The sequence below is a fragment of the Ovis canadensis genome, chromosome 3 (genome assembly GCF_042477335.2).
Source record: "Ovis canadensis isolate MfBH-ARS-UI-01 breed Bighorn chromosome 3, ARS-UI_OviCan_v2, whole genome shotgun sequence".
Classification (NCBI taxonomy): Eukaryota; Metazoa; Chordata; class Mammalia; order Artiodactyla; family Bovidae; genus Ovis; species Ovis canadensis.
The window spans coordinates 12849429-12875835 of record NC_091247.1 but is presented as its reverse complement, the minus strand read 5'-3'; the positions used below and the strand labels follow the sequence as shown (position 1 = coordinate 12875835).

At 37.2% G+C, this 26407-nt stretch overlaps 1 protein-coding gene and 1 non-coding gene across 4 annotated transcripts in view; both read right to left on the bottom strand.

Annotated features, from left to right (window-relative positions):
- RC3H2 (ring finger and CCCH-type domains 2) overlaps nucleotides 1-26407 on the bottom strand; it is a 48452-nt gene that overhangs the window by 17139 nt on the left and 4906 nt on the right. For all 3 annotated transcript variants that reach the window (XM_069582464.1, XM_069582465.1, XM_069582466.1), the window contains exons 2-9: nucleotides 23909-24206; nucleotides 21203-21320; nucleotides 15773-16006; nucleotides 6957-7132; nucleotides 4508-4708; nucleotides 3917-4049; nucleotides 3685-3803; nucleotides 2339-2451 (exon numbers count right to left, since the gene is read on the bottom strand). In XM_069582464.1, the coding sequence (XP_069438565.1) occupies nucleotides 2339-2451; nucleotides 3685-3803; nucleotides 3917-4049; nucleotides 4508-4708; nucleotides 6957-7132; nucleotides 15773-16006; nucleotides 21203-21320; nucleotides 23909-24139 (1325 nt within the window). In that variant the 5' untranslated portion in view covers nucleotides 24140-24206. The remainder of the gene's footprint in view (nucleotides 1-2338; nucleotides 2452-3684; nucleotides 3804-3916; nucleotides 4050-4507; nucleotides 4709-6956; nucleotides 7133-15772; nucleotides 16007-21202; nucleotides 21321-23908; nucleotides 24207-26407) is intronic.
- LOC138438497 (small nucleolar RNA SNORD90) lies at nucleotides 4127-4237 on the bottom strand. The gene has a single exon (XR_011256422.1). It is a non-coding gene; the product is annotated as a small nucleolar RNA SNORD90 (small nucleolar RNA).

The following is a 26407-nucleotide window of genomic DNA, read 5'->3' as shown; positions in this document are numbered from 1 at the left end:
TGTACAGTAGAGAAAGCAGGCTGGAGGAAAAAAATTAAGTTAAACAAATATTTGCATTCGAATTCTTCCTGGTACAATATGTGAGTTAAGAAAAAGGATCCATCCTCAAAAAGTCTGAGTTGGGTAGCAACATGCATTTTTTTTAACCAACAGGATAATGACATCTTCCACTTCCTCAATCCTTTGTATTATCCTGTTTCTCCTTCTTTTTATTTAAGAGCAACAGAGTATGAAACTGGTTAGAAATATAAACTGTAGATTATCTACTCTTTCAACATAAACATACTGAGTTTACATGTCAGATACTTGTTAGGAAAATATAAAGATGAATAACCCATAAATAAATGAAGTCCAGTGAAAATACACACAGTAAGTAAATAACTGCAACACAGTAAGCAAACTGGTAGTTATAAAGTTACCAGGTATAGGGTACTACAGAAGCACAGTGAAGGTAGCAACTGACGTGCCTGGAAGTCACAGAGGTTTTCAGATGGAAGATGCTATTTGAGTACAATCAGGAATAGGAGCTCTCCAAACAGAGAAAAGGAGAGTATATGATACAGAGTGAACACACGTACAAAGGAAAGAAGAATGAAAGGAAGTGTATAGTAGTAAACTGGATGTACCTTAAAAAAGTAACATAAAAGGTGGAGTAAGGCTGGAAAGCAAGACTGGGCCCAGAACCAGCAATAATATACTGAGAACCAATTAAGAATTTAAAGCAGAAGATGGACATGATTATACACTTACTTGCAAAATAGAATCTTGGTTGAGACATGGGGAGATGCATGGAAAAAGCTACATAGCGTAAAACGGACAAACTGGGTAAACACACACATGTAAAACATTAAACACTGCACCTGGCACAAAATTTGACCAATTAATTTGGCTTATTTTTACTACTACTATTTAAGTTCAGGCAAGAAATAATAAAGTTCTAAAGTAGGACTGGAAATAAAGAATAGGAAGCCAATTTGAAGATATAAGATGGAAAATGGATTTTCAGGTGGGCACCAGTTCTGAGAATAATGGCAATGAAATCACACAATTTCTTCTCCAACCTTTTTAAGTTTAAGGGCTTCCCAAAGGAGGTCTCCTAAATGGGGAGCACTGAAAGATGAGGTAAAAAAGGTAAACCAGGGGACTTCCCTGGCTGTCCAGTGGTTAAAACTCTGTGCTTCCAATGTAGTTGGCAAAGGTTTGAATGCTGGTTGGAGAACTAAGATTCTACATACAGCATGGTGTGGGGCTAGCCACCCCACAAAAGAGGAGGCATAAAGTAGATGACACAGAGACTTGCAGGCCACAGAGTAGATTTTATATCTTTATCAACGGGGATTCCTAAGCTTCTCATTATCTGCAATGAGCCTTAAATGCAAACCTCCCCCTATTTTGTCGGGAATAATGGGGTTGAGGGTAGACAACCACAGCTATAAGATAACTAATTAGGAGGCAACTATGAATCAAGGAAAGGGGATGACAGGTTAGACTATAACGACAGAAAAGAACAAGTAAGAGTCAAGAAACATACAGGAAGCCGAACTGACAGACTTGACTAATAAGACAAGCAAATGAAAGCTGACAAAGATTATTCCAATAGCATGGCATATATAACTGACTGGACAGAGTACACTTGGGGAGAGTAGACAGACGGTGTATACAAGAGAAGACATCAATATATGAGGAGAAAATTAGCTCAAATTGGATTTAAAGTATCTAAAAACAAAAGAGAGATGTCCATTAACAGTTGATATGCAGGCAAGATATTCAGTAGAAAGGCTGGAATCAATTTTTGGTGAGATCTCAATGATGAATGTTTTGGTTAAAAAACAAAACAACAAAAACTTGGACAACATTAATTACAGTTTATCTCCATTTACTTTTACGTCTGGGGTAAGTGGACATAGAAAAAGGGATTACCTATAGGACAAGAAAGAGGGAAAAGAATGTTAAAAAGACCAAAAGCCCATAAAAAGAAAATGTATCTGCTTTACCATTTTACCTGAGACTCAGCTGTTACCCTCAACAGAACCTGAATAAGTAAGACTCCAAGCATAAGAATATCTTCATTCTGCACAGGTGCTTAGCAGAAACATGGATTCTAGCTCTACAACGATCTAAAATTAGATTCCTGAATAAGGTTCTAAATCACGTTTTAACTATGCTGCCAGAAGCAACAAGGTATGGTTTCAAAAGTAAAGGTTATGTTTCAACCTACAGAATTCCATGATGTGGACTTAACTGCATCTTTGAAACTCAACACAAACTTTGACTCTACATGACTCTTTCATGACGACCAAAAATTAAATCCAAATAAAATAGAGTTCTCTTAACTTACTTTTCAAGCTCTTCCTGAGAATGGGCAAAAGTACAATTTGTTCCTCGTGGACACCCTCCTTGTTGTCGCAAATCTCGACACATGCTGGTCTTGTACTTGCTGTTTGGCTGAGGCTACAAAAAGAAAATCAATATGCAGATAAATGAAGACGTCAGCTCTCCCTGGCTCCTCGGGACGCCAGAATTCTATGAGGACACCTCTGATTCCTTTCGATTAGACAATTCTCGTGCTGACGCAACTACCACTGCCCTGTTTCCTGTTATGAGTTACATGGCACAATAACGGGCTGACATTTTAGATGTTCCTTCTGAGGATCATCAGGAACTAGTTCAAATGCTGCATTACTTATCTGTCAACAAAATGGCCACAAAAATAAAAGATTTTTTCATCAAAATTCATTGATGTCTCAAAATTATATCAAATCAAGCAAACAATGTCAAAAAGCATTAAAAAAGCTATAAGCTTTGTCCACTTAAACGTTCTCAGGAAAAGGGAGAATACAACTTACTCTAGAAGTTAAAATTTAAGAAACACTAATTTTACTTGTCAACTTCAGAGTACAACTTTCTTCCAAGGGTTGGTGCTAAGTTCATATAAATAATGAAGCAAAATATTAAAATATCATGACTGCTATAATTTGCATCAAACTCTAAGACATCATTGTCATTTCTGTGACCTTAAGATGAAACAATCATCTTTTAGCTAATATTTGAATATTATAATGTCTTCTAATAGAATAAGGACAGAAGAGTGGAAAGATCACTTTGGAGTAGACTTGATCCCAGTTCTGTCACTTACTGCCACCATGATCTTAATGTTATTTAACCTCTTTCAACTTCAACTTGGGGACAGCAACTGCCTTGCAGGTGGCTGTGGGGATTAGAAATAATCTATGTAAAATATTGAGACTGGCTCATAGTAACTTAATAAATGGATGTTATTATTAGAATAAAGGGTTTTACCTTAAATAACTCCTTCAAAAGTACATTGAAAATACTTTATTTCCACACATTTACAAATATGAACTCACTGGAATGGCAACAAATGAGAAAAAAGTGACAATTTCCCCAAATTAAGAAAAAATCAGGCAAAATATTTGGATGGAATCACATCTATAGCCAGTCAAAAAAACTTGCCATGAACTCATATTCAAGATAGTCCCCAAACTATTGCTGTACTATGATTTATGGGGTACACTAAAACAAGTTTCTCTCAAAAGAACAGAGAGTAAAAACTTATGTGACACGGCTGTCACATAAGGAGTCCATTAACCAAACAGGCTGTTAAGATGTTCAGCATGCTCCATTAGAAATAAGAGCAGTCAGAAGAGAAATAACTTTACTTACCTGAGGTGTCTCATGGCCTTTTCTACTATAATTTTGTATGAAGTCTACCAGGCCATGAACCACTGTTTTAACAGCTACCATTGCATTTTCTAGCTGCTCCCAAGTTGGTGAAACAGCATCTAAAATAGTCCGCCAAGAGGATGAGATGAGGAAAAAAAAATTGTTAGCAGTAAATCTCTTGTGTATAAGAAATAATTTTTTAAAAAGCGTAAGCAATTATATTCTCACATACCTGGATTAGGGTCTATGTTTGCAAGAAGCTCTAAGTGAGGCCTCAATCTATTTAAGTTAGCTGGGTCACCTGTTCGTTGCAAAACAATTGTCAATTCCTGAACACTCTTTGCAAAGGATTCTGGAGACTGCAGCTAACATAAAAACAAAATGAAAAGGTTTTTACAACACATCTATATTCAAACGCTTTTATTCAGTCAACATACTGAATAGGTTTTCAAGTGTCTTCAGACTCCATAGAAGGAGTATCAATGATGAATTAAATTTTCACCTCAGAATCTGCCCTATGAAATTCATCATTAGACACTTAGAAAACTTATTTATTAGCTATCTGGTGTCAGAATACAGATAAATGACAGACTTGGTAAGCTAGGCTGTTTTTATGTCAATAGCTGTATTTGCTTCCCTATCGCCACCCTTAGTTTATTTTGAAAGTTAGAAAACAATAAAAAAGAAAGAAATGATATCTATGAGATATTTATATGTAAAAACAGGAATCTCCCAACTGGTTTTCTCTTCAGTTCCCTCAGAAGATTCAAATATTCATCAAGATTAACAACAATGCAAAATTAGCATCTCTAATTTCACAAACCTTATCAATGATCGACTGCATGTGTGATTTATGCGCCAAGTCACCATACAGAAGTGAGGACCATTGCTCAGGTGAAATACGGAGTCCTGCTTCCATAGCAATATGAACAATTTGGGCATCATGTTCTCTGCGTAAAGCCTCATAACTGCGGAATTCCTCCTTTAGCTGCATCAGGGAAGAGTCTTCATCCCGTTTGGTAACCTAAAAATAGAAAGGAGGAAAAAAAAACCCATCAGATTTGCTTTGCTCTCACCACTCCCCCAACCAACTTTTTTTTATTTTAGAAGGGGGAGGTACCTATAGCCTATCAGATACGACATGAAGAAGGTACAAAAAAATACTCTACTTACTAAAAATCCTTAGAAGACACTATCTAGGACTTTCACAGTCGGAGAGAAGTCAGGGCCTGTCTTCAAAGCTCAAAGGACAGACTAACTCTTCTGTGAGGGGCTAATGTTAACTGGTGATATTAAATTGAGGCCAATCCTCATTTACCTCCCCCCAAACACTAGGGTCCTTAAGAACTACTCTAAATCTACTCTGCCTGTACTCTAGAAATGGAATAACAAAACCCAAATAACAGCACATCTGTTTACAATATGGTTTACTGTGTATTTTAAGCCCACTGATGAGACCTACTGCTTAGAAAAAAAATTCTTTTCCAAATATTACTGCTCATTGACAATGCACCTGGTAACTCAAGAGCTCTGATGGAAATGTACAAGAGTAATGTTTTTGTGCCTGATAACACAACTTCCACTCTGCAGCCCATGGATCAAGGAGTAATTCTGACTTTCATGCCTTATTATTTAGGAGATACATTTCATAAGGCTATCGCGGCCATAGATAATAATTCCTTTGATGGTTCAGGGCAAAGTAGACTGAAAACCTGTTAAAGGATTCACCATTCTAGATGCCACTAAGAATATTCGTGATTCATGGGAATAGGTTAAAATATCAACATTAACAAGAACTCAGAAGATTTCAGCTCTCATGGATGACTCTGAAGGATTCATGACTTTAGTGGAGGAAGTAACTGCAGACATGGAAGAAAAAGCAAAAGAACAAGAATTGAAGTGGATCCTAAATATGTGACTGAATTACTGCAATCTCACGATAAAACTTTAATGGAGTTGCTTAAGATAAGCAAAGAAAGTGGTTTCTTGAGATAGAATCTATTCCTGGTGAAGATGCTGTGAAGACTGTTGAGATGATAATAAAGGATTTAGAATAATACATAAACTTAGTTGAAAAAGCAGCAGCGAGGTTTGAGAGAATTCACTTCAATTCTGAAAGAAGTTCTGCTGTGGGTAAGCTGCATGCCACAGAGAAATTATCTGTGAAAGGAAGACTCAATTCACGGGGCAAGCTGCACTGCTGTTTTAAGAAATTGCAACAGGCACTCCAACCTAGAGCAAGTACCACCCTAGTCAGTTAGTCATTAACAATGATGTAAGGAAGAATTATTAATCTAAAACATAGAAAAAAGAAACCTAAAAGACCAGAGGGTGGGAACACTCATCCAACCACCAGGGTACAGGGTGCCTCTTGGGTAGTATGAAGATCTATCCACCTGAACTGTAAAGATGTATGTATTATAAGTGGCTTGCAGAGCCTGGCAAGCTCATATTTTCATCATCAATTAACCTGTTACCTCATACTAAGCAGTGCACACACACACAAAAAAACCTCTTTCTGCTTATATCTTTGTCACTCTTGAGCTATAAAATCAGCAAAATAGCTTAAATAAGCCTTGGTTTCAAATCCAGAAGTTTTACTTTTATAGAAGCCAATGGGCCTTTCTATTCCAAGTCCTTGGTCCCTTTGCTCAAGACCTCAACAGCAACCTATATTCCTGTGTCATGCAGAAACTTTAAGGATTCAGCCTTCTTTCCATGTCTCTCAAGTACCTGTCATCACCCATAAGCCTATATGACAAGGAAACTACATTTTGAAATAGCTTAGGGTTCATCCCTACCCTCTTTGACAAAAACCTTATTATCTAAATGCACAGTGGGCAATTCTCAACTTTTACTCTCCTGTTGTCCCCCCAGGACAACATCTGGGCTACCCTCAGTTTAAAGGCTTTAATCTAAACACAACAGAGAAAGAGATAAAAATAATAATGGGGAAGTTAAAACATGTGCCTTCTTTCATTAAGTTTTCAGTATGGTTCCTGACTCTCTTTTAAGGTGATAAATACAAATTAGTTAGGCTTCTTCAGTTCATTTTTACTATTCCAAGAGTCAAGTTTACCAAACTTGTTTCCTCATAGTGTTGCTGATACCTTCACATTATGTGTTCTTACACCCACGCATAGCAATATTATACATCTACAGTATTAACAGAGGCAATAAATACAGAAGGAAAAGTCTCCTTTATCTCTCTATTTCTGGGGCCTCTAGACCATTCCAGGCATGCAATGTTTAGATGGTTGCTTGCTACTTACTTTAAAACAAGAAGCTCGATACAGTAGTTGCACAACATGACCAATACTTGTTTTTGATGCCTGAGGAAATCTTGGTTCTAGTCTTTGCACAACAAAAAGTACCAGAACTTTCCTTGAGAGAGCAGAACCATCTTCTAATGCCAGTAACACCAACTTCAAAGCCTCTTCTTGCATAGCTATAAGTAAAGAACATGAGTTCATGATAAATGAGGAGCCCTGCAGATCATGCCTGTCACAGTCTTCTTTGGATATTAGCTTATGGGTGGTTCATTATCTCCAGTACGCAAATACTTAGCACAAAGAGAGAACATCACACATACACAAATATAGTCTACTTAGAAAGTAATCAAGCAAAAGACGTGTCCTACTAAACAACCAATCAAAATACAAGCAAACAGGTTTTAAACAAAATATATCCTCTATAGCTTTGTAATAGTCAACTAGATAATCATAATGTTGAAGTGAAAAAGGTTCTTGTTTATAAAATTCACAGAGCTACTCTGACAAATAACATGTGAAGGACACACAGTAGTCTTCAAATAAATAGTAATTTTTTTTATAACTTGAGACTGTTGCTTGCCTGTCAGAATTATTTTGTATATAATTTAAAAGTGGTATTAGCCACTGGATGCAATACCTAAAGGCATCAATTTGTGCTGCTTTCCAGTCAGGGAGGTAAAAGTATAATCTGAATCTAATCGTAAGGGGACATCAAAAAACCCCAAATTAAGAACATTTATAAAATAACTGCCTGTATTCCTCAAGAATAGCAACATTAGACAAAGAAAGACTGAGGAATGGTACTATGTTAAAGAAGACTAAAAAGAGGTATGACAGTGTCTTCCCTGACAGTCTAATAGTTAAGACTCTGCGTTTCCACTGCAGAGAGTATGGGTTCAATCCCTGGTCAAGGAATAAAGATCCTGCATGTCACATAACGGCTGTGACAAATAAATACATGACATCATCTTAGACTCAATCATAAAATGAAAAAATTAATGCCATAAAAGATATTGCTGTAATAACCAACAAAACTGGAATATAAGTTTTAACAAATGTTAAATTTTCTGAATTTGATCAATGTATTGTTTTTAATAAAAAAGACAAGTGTAAGCACTAAAGGGGGCATAAAATAGGCGACCTACTCTCAAATGGTTCAAAAAGGAGAGAAAGTGAACTATATAACAAATTTAGCAAAATATTACAAATGAGTGAATATGGATAAAGAGTACAAAGGAATTCTCTGCATTATTCTAGCAACTTTTTGGTAAAAAATATACTGGTTCTCAATGAAAACAATGGAACTGAAAGATCATCTAGAATCTAGATTAAAAATCAAAATCCTTTCTTTTTCAAAGTGAGACATCAAGGCTCAGAAGTTAAGTAACTTGCTCACAATCAGTAAGCCACAAAATTATAACTAGAAACAAGGACTTTTTAAAAATTGAGGTAAAATTCATATAACATAAAATTAACCATTTTAAAGTAAACAATTCACAATGTTGTAAAACCGTCAACTCTATCTAGTTCTAAGACATCTTCATCATCTGACAGGAACTCAATAACCATTAATCAGTCACTCCCCATACCTATGACCCCTACAGCCTCCAGCAACTACTAGCCTGATGTCTGGTTCTATGGACTGACGTTTGTGTATGCAGAATATGTGACCTATTCCCTGACTTCCTTCACTTAAAATAATATTTTCAAAGTTCATCCACATTGTGGTATGTATTGGTATCTCAATCCTTTCTATGGCTAAATAATACAGTATTTATAAATATACCACATATTGGTTATCCATTCATAAGAACTGATGGGACTGCTTCCACCTTTTGATTATTGAGAGTAACACTGCTATAAATATTCACACACAAATACTAGTTTGAATACCTGTTTTCAGTTCCTTTGGGTATACACCTAGGAGTGGAAATGCCGGATCATAAGGTAATCCTACATTTAAATTTCTGAGGAACCACCAAGTTGTTTTTCCACAGAGGCTGCCTCATTTTACATTCCCAAGTTCCTAACATCCTCGATTAACACTTTTATTTTCCACTTTTAAAATTACGGACAACCTAGTGGATATGAAATGGTATCTCAATGTTGATTCTGATTTGCATTTCTTTAATGACTGATGACACTGAGCATCTTTTCACGTACTTTTTCGCCATCTATGTATCTTCTATGTAGAAATATTTATTTAAGCCCTTGGCCCATTTTTAAATTGTGCTATTTATTATCTTTTTGTTGTTGAGTTTCAGAACACAGGATATTTGATAACTAGTCTAGTGCTTCTTAGGTTTCCATAGTGGCTCACTGTTAATCTGCCTGCAATGCAGGGGATGCGGGTCCCTGGGTCAGGAAGATTTGGAGAAGGAAATGGCAACCCACTCCATTATTCTTCCTGGAGAATCCCATGGACAGAGGAGGCTAGTTAGCTACAGTCCATGGGGTCACAAGAATCAGACACAATTTAGCGACTAAACCAACATACCACCTAGTGCTTCTTAGATAAGGTAAATAAACATGAGGAAATATCCACAGGTGGCATTCTCAAATGATATATAAATAGGGAAGATCCTCTGGAGAAGGAAATGGCCACCCACTCCAATACTCTTGCCTGGAAAATCCCATGGACGGAGGAGCGTGGTAGGCTACAGTTGCTCACGACTGAGCGACTTCACATTCACTTTCTATGGATTTTCAAAATGATTTTTCAAGTTAACTTTGTATTATGTAAAATAAAACATATACAAAAGTAGAAATAACATGCATTCATAATACAGCTGCTGCCAGGAAGGGTTCATCTACTCATTACCCACTTCTCTAGTTTGTTCTAGCTGGAGTGGTTTGAAGTAAATCCAAGATAACATAGCACTTTATCCTTAAATAATTCATTATGTATTTCTAACAGGTAAGCACTTAAAAAATTAACATAACACTATTACCATGTCTAAAAAAAGAAATATATTTCCTTGATATCGTCTAATATCCAATCCATGCTGAATTTTCTCCCACTGTCTCAAAATTTCCTCTTACAGTTGGTTTCTTTGAGTAAGCAGCCAAAGTCCATAGGTAGCTTTTGGTCTGTATGTCTTCATGCTTAATAAGAAAAACCTATACTAGTTTCTCACCACTCTCCCACCCTCCCATTTAGAACAAAATAACTGATTGCATAAACAATCATTTTTCTAAACAATATCCCACATTCTCAATTTCGCTAATTTTGCACTTTTTTTTTTTATGGTATGCCTTTATCCTCCTTATTTCATGTAAACTAGAGACTTGATTAGATTTGGAATAAGATTTTACCTTTTGGGGGGGCAAGCACACTTCTTATTCTGTGTGTCATATAGGTATATAAGACCTAGATGTCTCACTTCTAGGACTTCCCTGGTGGCTCAGACAGTTTTTAGTAATATCAAGACTCATCAGCGGGTTCAGGCCTTTTGCATTTACTAACTTTTCATCTACTGGTTTTAACAGCCAATAGTAATTCTTACCTAGACCCATTAATTCACCTGATGTGATTTTTCTAACTTTAACATTTTTTTTCTAAATTTATTAGCTAGAACTCTGCTAAAGGAGAAACCTACCCTCAAAATTCTGAGAAACTGTCCTTGAAAGTAACTTAAAAAGGCAGAATAAGCATGATTTTTTTCTATTCCTTTTCCAATTTTTAGCATAATATGCTGGTGTTGTAGCAACTGCCAAAAATAACCAATTAATTTTTTCTGTACTAACATTACAAGATCACGGATTTTTACACATTTTATGTTTTTTAATTCACTTTAGTCATTATTCATTTGGAAGTTCAAATTGTCCCACTTTTATCCAGTGGGAGCCTTTTCAAATTCTGTGTCCTTTTGACAAAATTCCGATGGTCTTTGACAGCTTTTTTACTTTCTAGCACAAGACTTCCCAGGCTCATCTTGTACTTTTTCTACCCTAGAACTGGCATAAGACATTTATTCAAAGAGCCCTACTTCTTTTTAGTATGAAATGCTATCAGGGTGCTACGGCTATTCAATCCTTTCAAGCCTTTACAGTGTACAATTACAAAATACTTATTTTCTAGAAGAAGAAAAATAAATGAGTCTATACTTATTTGCCAATTAAAATTTAAGGATGCAGGCTTTTTAAATAAATTCTTTGATTTCATACTTACATCTCTTTTCAAATGTCAAAATCTTCGTTTCCAATGGCATTAATAGAACTACTTGCTGCATCCTAATTCGTTTCAAAATAACATTATCAGTATGACTAGTGAATACAATCTAGGAGTATATATCATACCAGAAATATAAAAATCAAAAAATCAAAACACTGTGTTCTAGAATCACCTGAATTAATTCATTCCTGATGAATATGCTGCCAAAATAACGTTTAGCTTTTTGTTTTTAGGCATTTTTTTGTTCATTTTATTTAAATTCCTAAAACTCATACATTTACTAAAAACCGTTTCAAAATTACATAAAACCTTTACACAGGTGCAAAGTACAAATCAAGATACACTGAGAGAGGTTTAGCTTCTGGTCCTGTCTGGTTTCCCTCTGTTCTTCCTGACTACATGTTTATTATGTTGTAACTTTTCCTACCAATATTCTTTGGAAAAATATAAACAAATAATTTGAAAATGGTTGTCTCTTCTTTTCCAAGATAAAAGTTTCCTTTCCTACAATAAGCACATTATTCTGCACCTTGCTTATTTTCTAACGTAATGTATATTACGTTATCATAGGCAGCAGACTATACACATTTTCCTCATTCCTTTCAACAGTTGCAGGGCAATCCATTGGAAGGATATATAGCAGTTTACTAAGCCAGTCTCCTATTCAGACTTTCAAGTTCATTCCAGATGTCTGCTGTTATAAATAGTGCTTTATTAACTTTATACATTCTATATTTTTCACTGTATTTATGGGACAGATTGCTAGAAAAAGGACTGCTGGGCCAAAGAGTAGATGCGCAGATGATTTTGTAACATACTGACAAATTCCTCTCTCTATAGTTTGCCCCACTTTACATTCCCACTATTACTGGATGAAAGTACCTGCTTTCCCACAGGCTTGACAACAAAGCTGTCAGACTTTTGAATCTGGCCAATCTGACAGGTGAGAAATGGTATTTCAGTGTCATTTTAATGTATATTTCTCTTAATATGAGAAAGATGGAGTATCTTTTTATATGTTTGAGGGCCATTTACATTACTTTTTCCCTTGAATTGTCTGTTTGCATTTTTTGTCAATTTTTTAATTGGGTGGTTGGTATTTTTCTTCTGAATTTTTACAAGTACCTAATTATATATTGGGCTTTCCTGGTGGCTCAGACGGTAAAGAATTTGCCTGCAATACAGGAGACCTGGGATCAATCCCAGGATTAGGAAGATCCCCTGTAGGAGGACATGGCAATCCACTCCAATATTCTTGCCTAGAGAATAATCCTCATGGACAGAGGAACCTGACAGGCTACAGTCCATGGGGTTGCAGAGTCAGACATGACTGAGCAACTAACTACAACACAATTATATGTTAGTTATATATGCCTCTTGTACGTGATATTATATAAATATTTCCACAAGTTTCTCATTTTTTTTACTTTTCTTCAGTTCAGTCGCTCAGTCGTCTCCGACTCTTTGTGACCCCATGAATCGCAGCATGCCAGGCCTCCCTGTCCATCACCAACTCCCAGAGTTCACTCAAACTCATGTCCATCAAGTCGGTGATGCTATCGAGTTGGTGATGCCATCCAGCCATCTCATCCTCCGTCGCCCCTTCTCCTCCTGCCCCCAATCCTTCCCAGCATCAGGGTATTTTCCAATAAGTCAACTATTCACATGAGGTGGCCAAAGTATTGCAGTTTCAGCTTCAGCATCAGTCCTTCCAATGAACGCCCAGGACTGGTCTCGTTTAGGATGGACTGGTTGGATCTCCTTGCAGTCCAAGGAACCCTCAAGAGTCTTCTCCAACACCACAGTTCAAAAGTATCAATTCTTCGGCGCTCAGCCTTCTTCACAGTCCAACTCTCACATCCATACATGACCACTGGAAAAACCACAGCCTTGACTAGACGGATCTTAGTCGGCAAAGTAACGTCTCTGCTTTTGAAGATGCTATCTAGATTGGTCATAACTTTCCTTCCAAGGAGTAAGCGTCTTTTAATTTCATGGCTGCAGTCACCATCTGCAGTGATTTTGGAGCCCCCCAAAATAAAGTCTGACACTGTCTCCACTGTTTCCCCATCTATTTCTCATGAAGTGATGGGACCGGATGCCATGATTTTCGTTTTCTGAATGTTGAGCTTTAAGCCAACTTTTTCACTCTCCTCTTTCACTTTCATCAAGAGGCTTTTTAGTTCCTCTTCACTTTCTGCCATAAGGGTGGTATCATCTGCATATCTGAGGTTATTGATATTTCTCCCGGCAATCTTGATTCCAGCTTGTGCTTCCTCCAGCCCAGCGTTTCTCATGATGTACTCTACATATAAGTTAAATAAGCAGGGTGACAATATACAGCCTTGACGTACTCCTTTTTCCTATTTGGAACCAGTCTGTTGTTCCATGTCCAGTTCTAACTGTTGCTTCCTGACCTGCATACAGATTTCTCAAGAGGCAGGTCAGGTGGTCTGGTATTCCCATCTCTTTCAGAATGTTCCACAGTTTCTTGTGATCCACACAGTCAAAGGCTTTGGCATAGTCAATAAAGCAGAAATAGATGTTTTTCTGGAACTCTCTTGCTTTTTCCATGATCCAGCGGATGTTGGCAATTTGATCTCTGGTTCCTCTGCCTTTTCTAAAACCAGCTTGAACATCTGGAAGTTCACGGTTCACGTATTGCTGAAGCCTGGCTTCGAGGATTTTGAGCATTACGTTACTAGCATGTGAGATGAGTGCAATTGTGTGGTAGTTTGAGCGTTCTTTGGCATTGGCTTTCTCTGGGATTAGAATGAAAACTGACCTTTTCCAGTCCTTTGGCCACTCCTGAGTTTTCCAAATTTGCTGGCATATTGAGTGCAGCACTTTCACAGCATCACCTTTCATCTTACTTTTCTTATGAGGCTTTATTATAATTTTTAAAATTATATAGTCAAATATCGATCTTTTCTGTAATTGCTTCTGGTTTCAGAGCCAAAGAAAAGACTATTTCCTACTTCTGTGTTATAAAGAATTCACTCTTCTGTTCACATTTATTGTGGTTGAGTCACTCAGTTACACCTGACTCTTTTTAACCCCACAGACTGTAGCATATCAGGCTTCCCTGTCCTTTACTATCTCCCAGAGTTTGTTCAAACTCTTGTCCACTGAGTCGGTGATGCCATCCAACCATCTCATCCTCTGTCATCCCATTCTCCTCCTGCCCTCAATCTTTCCCAGATCAGGTCTTTTCCACTGAGTTGGCTTTTCTCATCAGGTGGCCAAAGTACTGAAGTTTCAGTTTCAGCATCAGTCCTTCCAATTCAGGGTTGATCTCCTTTAGTATTAACTAGTTTAATCTCCCTGCTGTCAAAGGGACTCTCAGTTGAGTCTTTCTCAGCACCATGGTTTGAAGGCATCAATTCTTACACACAGCCATGGTCCAACTCTCAGAGTCATCCATACATGACTACTGGAAAAATCAGAGCTTTGACTATACGGACCTTTGTCGGCTAAGTGATGTCTCTGCTTTTCAATACACTATCTAAGTTTGTCAAAGCTCTTCTTACAAGGAACAAGCATCTTTTAATTTCATAGCTGCAGTCACCATCCACAGTGATTTTGGAGCCCAAGAAAATAAAGTCTGTCACTGTTTCCATTTTTTCCCCATCCATCTATCATGAAGTGATGTAGCTGGATGCCAAGATCTTAGTTTTGTGAGTGTTGAGTTTGAAGTTTTTATTACTTATATAATTTATTGTTTAATCATAAGTATCTCTAACCTATTTAAAATTTATATAGCTAAGGAATATAAGAAATACATTCATGCAAAAAAAAAAAAGAAAGAAATACATCCAATTTTATCTTTTTCCACGTCTATCCAGTAGTCCCAACGCCACTTAAAAACTTTCCTTCACACAAATAAATTCTTCCTAGCCTATACAGTTCTAAATCAGAAAGGTAAAACAATAAGATATCACAGAAAAGTACCTCATAACCTTGGTATAGGTAAAGATTTTTTAAAAAAAGAATGCAGTTGATGGTAACTAAAAGAAATATACTCTGGTGATTCTCATTTTTTCCAGTAATTTTTCTGTTTCCCAATTTTAAAGACAATCGTGAACTTTTACTTTTCTTCATAAAAAGAAAGTTTATTTTTCCTTTACTTACTACGTGTGCAGTATTAGGCCTCTAATTCAGTGTTCTAATTTGTAAAGTTGGGTCTGTGTCACTTAAAGACTGTTGAGAATTAAACAAGAAATTTATTCAAAAACACTATAGCACTGTTCATCATATACGTTATGATTAATAAAAACTAGTTGGGACTTCCCTGGTAGTCCAGTGGTTAAGAATCCACTTTCCAGTGCAGGGGACATGGGTTTGATCCCTGACAAGGGACTAAGATCCCACATGAAGTGGGGCAACTTAAGCCCATGCTGCACCACAAGAAAAGCCTATATGCTGCAACTAGAGAAAACCTGTGTGCTGCAATGAAGACCCAGTGCAGCAAAAACAAACACATCAAGCACCCCAAGGTAGGGTGGTTACTATAAAAATTAAAAAAATAAGTTTATCTTTCATTATGTTAAAATTTGTATGTATAAATCAGAGCATTTTCACCTGCTCCTAGAAACTGGCACCCACTAGCCCTGATAGCCAATAAGACAGGGATCTATCTTACCTGGCCCTAGAAACTGGCATCCTCGAGCCCTGACAGCAGCCCACAGGTTGGCAGACAACTGCTGAGGGTTCTGGTGCTGTAATATTAGTTCCGTTACAGTCCTTTCTCCAAGTGAACGGGCTGCTCGTATGGCTCTTACACGACCTTCTTCCTCCACCAGTTGACAGTTTACAAGTGTCACTAGTTTCCTTTGCATTGGACGGCTCAGTGCACTCTGGTTCAAACTAGCTACACCTTCAAGAAAAAGGAAACTACAGTTTTTTTCAATTGAAATAAAAAAGTCAATTTCATTATCTATTTAATAATAATACCTAGTATTCAACTATTAAGCCACAATTCCTAATGAGTTCCTTATAAGGTACTTTCCTTTTTTGACAATCAATGTTCTGTCCCTGTTTATTACTATTCTGTGGTAACTGGAGTCTAAATTTTAATTGCCTCAAATTTTATTTGGGTATCCTGTTCTCTGGGTTATATGTGTCCCACAAAAGACAGCAATTTGGGTTTTTTAAGTCTATTCTTCATCTTTACAAAAACCATTGAAGATAAATTTGGAGATAAATAAATGAAAAGTTAAATCTAAAAGTAACAATGAACAATAGTTTTGTCTTACTGTATACAAGACATTTAGAACACAGCTCCAGGACAATATCTTAAATCCAATTCCCTTTTCAACTAAAAGATACTGCTCCAGCAATTCTTCCCTCTCTCCTACATCAATTGTCCTCTTTCTACTTGATCATTTGCATCAACATACAGTAAGAACAGCATACTGTTATTTTATACATCTGAAAAATAAATCTTGGTATTCATCCCTTTATCACTACCCCTCTGCACCATGTCTTTCCTCCATTTTGTAGCAAATCCTCTAGTGTTGCCTATATTCACGATCTCCAAATCCTTGCCTTACAATCTTTAAAACCTACTCCAATCATGTTTGTTACACCATCACTTGACCAAAACTGCTCCTCATGACAAGACTTACCACCACTACGCTACATCAGTGGTCAATTCTCAATCCTTACCTTATTTGACCTTTCAATAGCACTCAACACAGATCACTCCTAACTCCTTTAAAAACATTCTTATTTGGCTTCTAGAACACCACTTTCTCTTAATTTTTTCCTTCCTTCATCTTTTCCAGTCTTCTTTGCTGATCTCAACCTTTTTTCTTGACTTCTTAATGTTAAATGGCTTAGAACCCAGTTCTTTTTTTTCTATACTCACCACTTATGTGATCTCATTCAGTTTTATTGCTTTAAATACTATTTATGCTAATAACTCCCCAAAATAACAGCTCCTATACCTAGTCCTAGCAAACACCCTCTTCCAACAACACAAGAGAAGACTTTACACATTGACATACCCAGATGGTCAACACCGAAATCAGATTGATTATATTCTTTGCAGCCAAGATGGAGAAGCTCTATATAGTCAACAAAAACAAGACCACGAGCTGACTGTGGCTCAGATCATGAACTCCTTATTACCAAATTCAGACTTAAATTGAAGAAAGTAGGGAAAACCACTAGACCATTCAGGTATGGCCTCAATCAAATCGGTTATGATTATACAGTGGAAGTGAGAAATAGATTTAAGGGCCTACATCTGATAGATAGAGTGCCTGATGAACTACGGAATGAGGTTCGTGATCGTGACACTGTACAGGAGACAGGGATCAAGACCATCCCCATGGAAAAGAAATGCAAAAAAGCAAAATGGCTGTCTGGGGAGGCCTTACAAACAGCCGTGAAGAGAAGAGAAGCGAAAAGCAAAGAAGAAAAGGAAAGATATAAGCATCTGAATGCAGAATTCCAAAGAATAGCAAGAAGAGATACGAAAGCCTTCTTCAGCGATCAATGCAAATGGAGGAAAAGAACAGAATGAGAAAGACTAGAGATCTCTTCGGAGAAGGCAATGGCACCCCACTCCAGTATTCTTGCCTGGAAAATCCCACGGACGGAGGAGCCTGGTGGGCTGCAGTCCATGCGCTTGCTAAGAGTCGGACACGACTGTGCGACTTCACTTTCACTTTTCACTTTCATGCATTGGAGAAGGAAATGGCAACCCACTCCAGTGTTCTTGCCTGGAGAATCCCAGGGGCAGGGGAGTCTGGTGGACTGCCGTCTATGGGGTCACACAGAGTCGGACATGACTGAAGTGACTTAGCAGTAGCAGAAATCTCTTCAAGAAAATTAGAGATACCAAGGGAACGTTTCATGCAAAGATGGGCTCAATAAAGGGCAGAAATGGTATGGACCTAACAGAAGCAGAAGATATTAAGAAGAGGTGGCAAGAATACACGGAAGAATTGTAGAGAAAAGATCTTTACGACCCAGATAATCACAATGGTGTGATCACTCATCTAGAGCCAGACATCCTGGAATGTGAAGTCAAGTGGGCCTTACAAAGCATCACTACGAACAAAGCTAGTGGAGGTGATGAATTCCAGTTGAGCTCTTTCAAATCCTGAAAGATGATGCTGTGAAAGTGCTGCACTCAATATGCCAGCAAATTTGGAAAACTCAGCAGGGGCCACAGGACTGGAAAAGGTCAGTTTTCATTCTAATCCCAAAGAAAGCCAATGCCAAAGAATGCTCAAACTACCACACAATTGCACCCATCTCACATGCTAGTAATGCTCAACATTCTCCAAGCCAGGCTTCAACAATACGTGAACCATGAACTTCCTGATGTTCAAGCTGGTTTTAGAAAAGGCAGAGGAACCAGAGATCAAATTGCCAACATCCGCTGGATCATGGAAAAAGCAAGAGAGTTCCAGAAAAACATCTATTTCTGCTTTATTGACTATGCCAAAGCCTTTGACTGTGTGGATCACAAGAAACTGTGGAACATTCTGAAAGAGATGGGAATACCAGACCACCTGACCTGCCTCTTGAGAAATCTGTACGCAGGTCAGGAAGCAACAGTTAGAACTGGACATGGAACAACAGACTGGTTCCAAATAGGAAAAAGGAGTACGTCAAGGCTGTATATTGTCACCCTGCTTATTTAACTTATATGTAGAGTACATCATGAGAAACGCTGGGCTGGAGGAAGCACAAGCTGGAATCAAGATTGCCGGGAGAAATATCAATAACCTCAGATATGCAGATGATACCACCCTTATGGCAGAAAGTGAAGAGGAACTAAAAAGCCTCTTGATGAAAGTGAAAGAGGAGAGTGAAAAAGTTGGCTTAAAGCTCAACATTCAGAAAACGAAGATCATGGCATCCGGTCCCATCACTTCATGGGGAAACAGTGGAGACAGTGTCAGACTTTATTTTGGGGGGCTCCAAAATCACTGCAGATGGTGACTGCAGCCATGAAATTAAAAGACGCTTACTCCTTGGAAGGAAAGTTATGACCAATCTAGATAGCATCTTCAAAAGCAGAGATGTTACTTTGCCGACTAAGATCCGTCTAGCCAAGGCTATGGTTTTTCCAGTGGTCATGTATGGATGTGAGAGTTGGACTGTGAAGAAAGCTGAGCGCTGAAGAATTGATGCTTTTGAACTATGGTGTTGGAGAAGACTCTTGAGGGTCCCTTGGACTGCAATGAGATCCAACCAGTCCATCCTGAAGGAGATTAGCCCTGGGGTTTCTTTGGAAGGAATGATGCTAAAGCTGAAACTCCAATACTTTGGCCACCTCATGAGAAGAGTTGACTCATTGGAAAATACCCTGATACTGGGAAGGATTGGGGGCAGGAGGAGAAGGGGACAACGGAGGATGAGATGGCTGGATGGCATCACTGACTCGATGGACACGAGTCTGAGTGAACTCCGAGAGTTCGTGGTGGACAGAGAGGCCTGGCGTGCTGCGATTCACGGGGTTGAAAAGAGTTGGACACGACTGAGCGACTGAACTGAACTGAACTGATCCCTAGTCCTTAACATACATTTACCAGTTACCCAATAGCATCCGAGTGAAGATTTGATATAACCAAAGTCAACATAACCAAGACTGAACTCCTGATCTTCTTACCTAAACCTGACTGACCTGCACCCTTGTCTAAGTTGATGGTAACTTCTCTTTCCAGGTACTCAGGGCCCAAAACTCAAGAATCACACTTGACTCAGATCTTTGTCTCATGCCCCTCATCCAATAATTTAGGAAATCCTTTTGACTCTACCTCAAAAATCATCCAGACTATCTACTTTGCACTACCTCCACTGCTACTAACCCTGTCTAGTTAGCCCATTAACCAATACCCTGGTCCCCACCCTGCCCTTCTGCACTGAATTCTCAACAGAGCAGCTAGGGTGACCCTTTCACCGTTAGTCAGATCATGTCAATTCTCTGCTCAAAACCCTAGAGTAATTCCCCAATTTCACTCAGAGTAAAAGTTCAAGTCTTTAAAAAGGGCTGCAAGTCTGTACATCATCTGGTCTCCCCATTTCTTTTCTTCTACCCCATAATGCTTTCATCTAACCCATACCCTCACACACTCCAGGCACACTTTCCTGTTGTTGTTCTTTGAAGACAATACACATGTCTTAGGGACTTTGCTATTTCCTCTGCCTGGAACAGTCTTTTCCCAGGAACCTACATGGTTAACTGCTTCATCTCTTTCATCTCAAGTTCAGAAGCTACCATCTTAACAAGGTCTACACTAATCACCTTGTTTAAAATTGCAATCCACCTTTTTCCCCCTCACTATGACATTTCTGATCCATTTAACTGCACTGCTTTCTTTCGACAGCAAATATCACTTATAATATACTATACAATGTTTTTACTATACTTGTTTATTATACTTTTTCTAAAACGTAAGTGCTATAAAGGCAGACATTTTAACTACATGTTTTTAGTAAGCGCCTGGTACTGAGTACATGCTCTTTAAGTATCTGCTCCATGAATGAATGAGGTAGATAGGATATACTTCTCAAGGAAGTCACTAGGTCCAAAATATCCAACAGTGCAAAACATAGAGCACATGCAAAATAAATATTTCATTAATTCATTCACTCATCTTTGTATTACATCTACGACCTGCTAGTTACTGAAGATGCAGTGATAAAACAGAATTCCATTTCTGTCACAGCACTTACTGAACTTCTTTGCCCATCTAATCAATGGACTGTGGGGTACAGGAAGACCCTAGCCACTGTAAGTGCTCCTAAAATTTAATGAACGACTGAATAAATACATGAAATTGTCTTAGTAGGATTCATTAAAGCTAATATTTTGCTATAGCACCATTAGTTTAACATAAACAATGTATAAATCTCAACATATCTGATGAATTCTTAAATTAATAGCAATACTATCTCCAAAAGATATATAACGTTCTCAGTCAACAAGATGTCCATGTTCTCTCCAAGCAATCTCATTTTTCAAAACGAAAAATCATTTAACAGAGTATCAACATCAAGTATTTCAAAGTTAATGTATTACCAAGGCCTACTCACCCATAAAAATACTCACCTTTACCTCCACTTAGTGGTTTCAAGTAGAGCGCCAAATCTTCAACACATTTCTTTGCAACCTCATAGTGTTTGTTCTCACCTAAATTACTTAACTTTACTGACTGATGATCTGGTACCTAAAAACAAAACAAAACAAAAAAAAACCGAAGAAATACATTCCTCTAATTCATGCAATTGTTAACTTTACATTTCATGATAATCTTGGTGAGCATAAACTTCTAATACAGACACATCAAACAAGTTTAAGTAAAATTAAAGCCAAGTACCTAGCCAGACTGCTTTCTAAAACCAAAGATATCATACTTAACAATATGAGTTGGGTGAATTACTGAGAGGGAAAAAAAGGTGGTAACTAACTGTACTGTATCCATGTTATTCCTTGGGGATAACAATGCTATAACTCAGAAAAGTGCTAACATTAGGAGAGGCTATAGAAAGTCATACAGGTTCTCTGTGTACTGCTTCTTGCAATTAAAAAAAAAAAGGCATTTCAAAATAAAAAGTAGGAAAAAAGGGAGAACGTTCCCCCCTTAACACCTTCTTCCCACATAACTTACTATATTTTTTATAATCTGCCCCACCTTGTTCTCAGAGAAAGGTCAAAGCTTGGGTAAACTGTTGGTCAGCTCTTTAATTTCTACAAGTAATCTTTAATACATTATTTAACTGTTCCAAGTCATGGTTTCTCTACCTGCAATATGAAGATGAAAATCCCTATCTAATTGTGCCATTTGAAAACTCAGTTCAATCCAACAAGTATTTATATTCATGGAGTGCTTACCATGTGGCAAGCAGTTTTAGGCACTAGGCATCTATTAGTGAGCAAAACAGGCAAAACACTTCTTGCCATAGCTTACATTTTAGTAAAGAGAACACATGGCTGATAAATAAAAACAATTAAATAGCATGATAGAAGATGATCAGTAAAAGTTATACAGCAAAGATAAGGAGGATTTTAGAGTATTGGAGGGGGACTGCAATTTGAACAAGGGTGGTCAGGATAGGCTTCCTTGTGAATCTTGACATCTGAATAAAGAAATGAGTATCTTAGTCAAAACAGCACTCAGTGCAAAAGCCCTCAGTTGGGAATATGTTTGGTGTATCTAACAATATGTTTGGTGTATCTGGTTAGTAGGCCAGAGTAGCTTAAGCAGAAAGACTGAGGATAGTACAGGAGCTGAGGCTAAAAATGTAATGGAAGTCACGTAAAGACCTGCAAGGTAATTTAAGGACCAACTGAGAGAACATTTTTAAGTAAAAGAAAAACACAATGTCTGACCTATACGCCATGTGCTTAGTCGTTCACTCGTGTCCAAATCTTTGCAACCCCAAGCACTGTAGCCCACCAGGCCCTTCTGTCCATGGGGATCCTCTAGGCAGGAATACTGGAGTGGGTTGCCATGCCCTCCTCCAGGGGATCTTCACAACCTAGGGATCGAATCCAGGTCTCCCACACTGCAGGCGGATACCATCTGAGCCACCAAGGAAGCCCAAGAATGCTGGAGTGGGTAGCCTATCCCTTCTCCAGGGGAACTTCCCAACCCAGGAATTGAATCGGGTCTCCTGAATTGCAGGTGGATTCTTTACCAAGGAAGCTCCACCTGATCTATAGCAGATGCTAAATAAATGATAGCTTAGTCTTATTACATATAATCTACAGTATTTTAATTGGATCTAAGATGCCACTGCCTGCAAGAGGCACCATTATTTTATGCACCCTTAAGAAAAAAATTGCTAATTGAATTATGACACATTGTTGAATATAGATTCGTCTTGATTTCACAGAGTCTAACTGGATTATAAACAGTGAAAAGAAATTGCTTTAAAAGAAAAACCTCAACTATCAAGACACTAAAAGAATGGAGTATTTTAATTCACAGAATTTTCTAAGAAGTGATTAATCAGAAAAATCCTTACTTTCTTGCTTTCAAATGTAGTACTAAAATTGTAGTATTAAAATATGTAGTACATGATGTACAGAATTTCATCTTCCTCCTCACCTGTAAAATGGGAATAATAACTACCTGAAGAGCTATGACAAGATAATAATAGATGTGGACTGTTTACCAGCATACCTAAAACGAAGTAAGCCCTTATTAAATAGAAATTATTATAAATCTAGGGTCTTGCTGATTCAGTAAAATGATAAATAAGAAATGTTGTTTTTATAGCATATGCACATAAGCAGAAACTGCAGAATTTGTTACTGACACTCTAAAAATTAGTTTTTTATATATCCATCTTATATATGTATATATACCTATATAGATCTATTTTCTTATTATAACATCATCCTAAAAGTCAAGCGAAGTTTTAAGGAAAATCAAAAAACCTCCACTTAAGGGTTCTATCTAGATGGTTGATCTCCAGCTAAAGCTTTGATTATATTTCTTTTCCTATCACCTAATGACTAAATATTTATACATGCTTGTACAAAAATGTTTCTTATCCACCAAAATCACTTAAAAACATTAAGTGTTGACCACAGTAGTGAATACAAAGACATATATAACTAAATGGAATTTCTAGTTTTGCATAAAGATTTATGACATTATCTAAAGAAAATCACTTATGGAATAATGCAAATCAGGTATGCGGAGTATTTTTTATGCCTTGAATATCCCTAAACATATTTTGTATCCCATAATGAACAAAGTTCTATAATTATTACTTATATCAAATAAGTAAAATCCTGAAAGGTTACCTGGGCTCCAACTAACTGGAGAAGTGCGAAGTTGACAGGAAGCACATCAATGTCTGTGTTGATGGCAGTCTGGTCAAAAGGACAAGCTTTTCGGTGAAGTTTATTCAAGCAGGTCTTGCAAACAGTGTGTGAACAACCTAAACTGATGGGTTTGTGCACGTTCTCATCAAATTCATTATAGCAGATTGGACAGGACAGAAATTCTGTCCATTGAGCTGCCTGCACAGGCATTGTGGAAGCTGGATGCTCGGGTTAGCAGTCTAGCAGATCATTATTTTGCTGTGTAGTGTTTTGTAAGCTGGAAATGGACAAAAGTAAGAATTAACCACATATTCATCATTCACCTTTCAAGGGTTAACTGCTTAAGTTAACCATCACAGCTTCAAAATGTAAAAAAACACTTCTGAACAATTCGATACACTTTTCACATCTTTTCTTTACATCTATTTGCTGGATTAATTAAATTTCTGAAAACTTTGTGGCTAGAAACAGTATCCTAACAGTGTTCCTTTCAACTAAACATATTTATATCAGTTGCTCATCAAAGCTTCCATGTATTTTTCTTAATGACATCAAACAAGCAGATTAACTTTCTATTAATACAGTTTCATTTTTAGAATTTCATTTCGTAAAAATGAAATTTTAAAATTTTAGATTTTTTTAGAATTTTTACTATTTCATTTTTAGAATTAATTTTTTAAAGTGTTTCCTTTGGATATCTACTACCACCAAATGTATTATGATCCAAGAGTTAGTGAACTCTGGAAGTATTGATCCAAACACAATCACAATGAGTCAGGAGTGAAGGAACAGCTCTGCCACCTGAATGACCAAATCAGTTGAGGATTCAAGTCGGCAGCTTCGCAAAAGAGGAACTCTCTGGTAAGGACTTCACTATGAGGCTAAGGCACTAAAAAAGTATGAAAGAAAACTGTAATGACAAAGTTGTTTGTCCACAAATGAATAATGCCAACCTTAAAATAATAGTACCAAAGTTAAAAAAAAAAAAAAGAAGAAATGACAAATCTTGAATTGAATGTGAAGTGAAGTGGCTCAGTCATGTCCAACTCTTTGCGACCCCATGGACTGTACCCTACCAGGCTCCGGCGTCCATAGAATTTTTCAGGCAAGAATACTGGAGTGGGTTGCCATTTCCTTCTCCAGGAAATCTTCTCAACCCAGGGATCGAACCCAGGTCTCCCCCACTGCAGGCAAACGCTTTACTGTCTATGAGCCACCAGGGAAGCCTGGTGAATTGAAAGTAGTTCCCTATATTTTTGACAAAACATACCATTCAGTGATACACACACACACACACACACACACACACACATAAAACCAAAAACCATCAGGTCTAAGGAGCAAGATGTAGAAGAATAAAATAAATTCTTATCTAATAATTCTAAGTAGAAAAACAGCAAAATACAGTTGACCCTTGAACAACATAGGCTTGAACTACCCAGGTCTACTTACACATAGGTATTTTTCAACAGTAAATACTCAGTACTACATAGTACATCGTTGACTAAATCCACAAATGCAGAGGAACCACAGATAGGATGGACAAATATAATTTATATGTGGATTAATTGCAACATTATTCAAGGGTCAACTGCATAAATTTCTACCTTTATATATGCATATGATTAAAAGGTACATGGGGGAAAAAATGACAGTGATTCTTTTCTTATTCCTAAGATTAAAATGTTCTATAATTTTTAATAAACTAAAATATTCAGTATCAAAACATCTAATTTAAAATCTTTAGATATCTAACTTGAACACTACATTCACAAGTTTTCTTCATCTTCCAATTCAAAACTTATATAAGTCTGACAGAGGCTCTCTGGTGAACAAGAAATCTAGGTATTTAGGGCAATTAAACAGCCAATACTTTTATTCCATAAGAATGTTTACCAACACAAATATATGAGTACCACAAAAATTATGTTTAAAAATGTAATAAGATTCAGGATAGAAAAGTATGTAACTGATTCTCAAATAACTCCACGCCCAAATGAAGTATTCTATTAATCTTTATTGTGCCTTTTATGTTCACAAAAACTAAGGTTTTAAACTGTATCTTGGTAAAAATGAAAGACCGAAGTTGCCAAGTAAAAAGCCCCCTCCACAAACTTTTCCTCAAACAGCTCCAATGTAAAGTATATAATAACTTTATTTTCAAACTAGCCAAATTTTGCAAGTTATATTTATTTTACACATTACACTCTCACATTTCCACATCTATCAATGTCATCAACCTTAAAAACAGTTTGCTTTCAACTTTAGAGAAGAGGACTAAGCAGGTGAACACATCACACCTTGAAACCATTCTCAACATTTTTAACGTTCAGTGTTCTGGACTGTGCAACTGTACAAGGAAAAGCCCTGTAAGGAAGGATGAATTTTATGTTAAATCTAGTACTGAGAGTCCTAATCTAGCTAATGACTTGAACTGATAAAATGTTTATCAAAGCAAGTCACTGCATCTATTTTCTT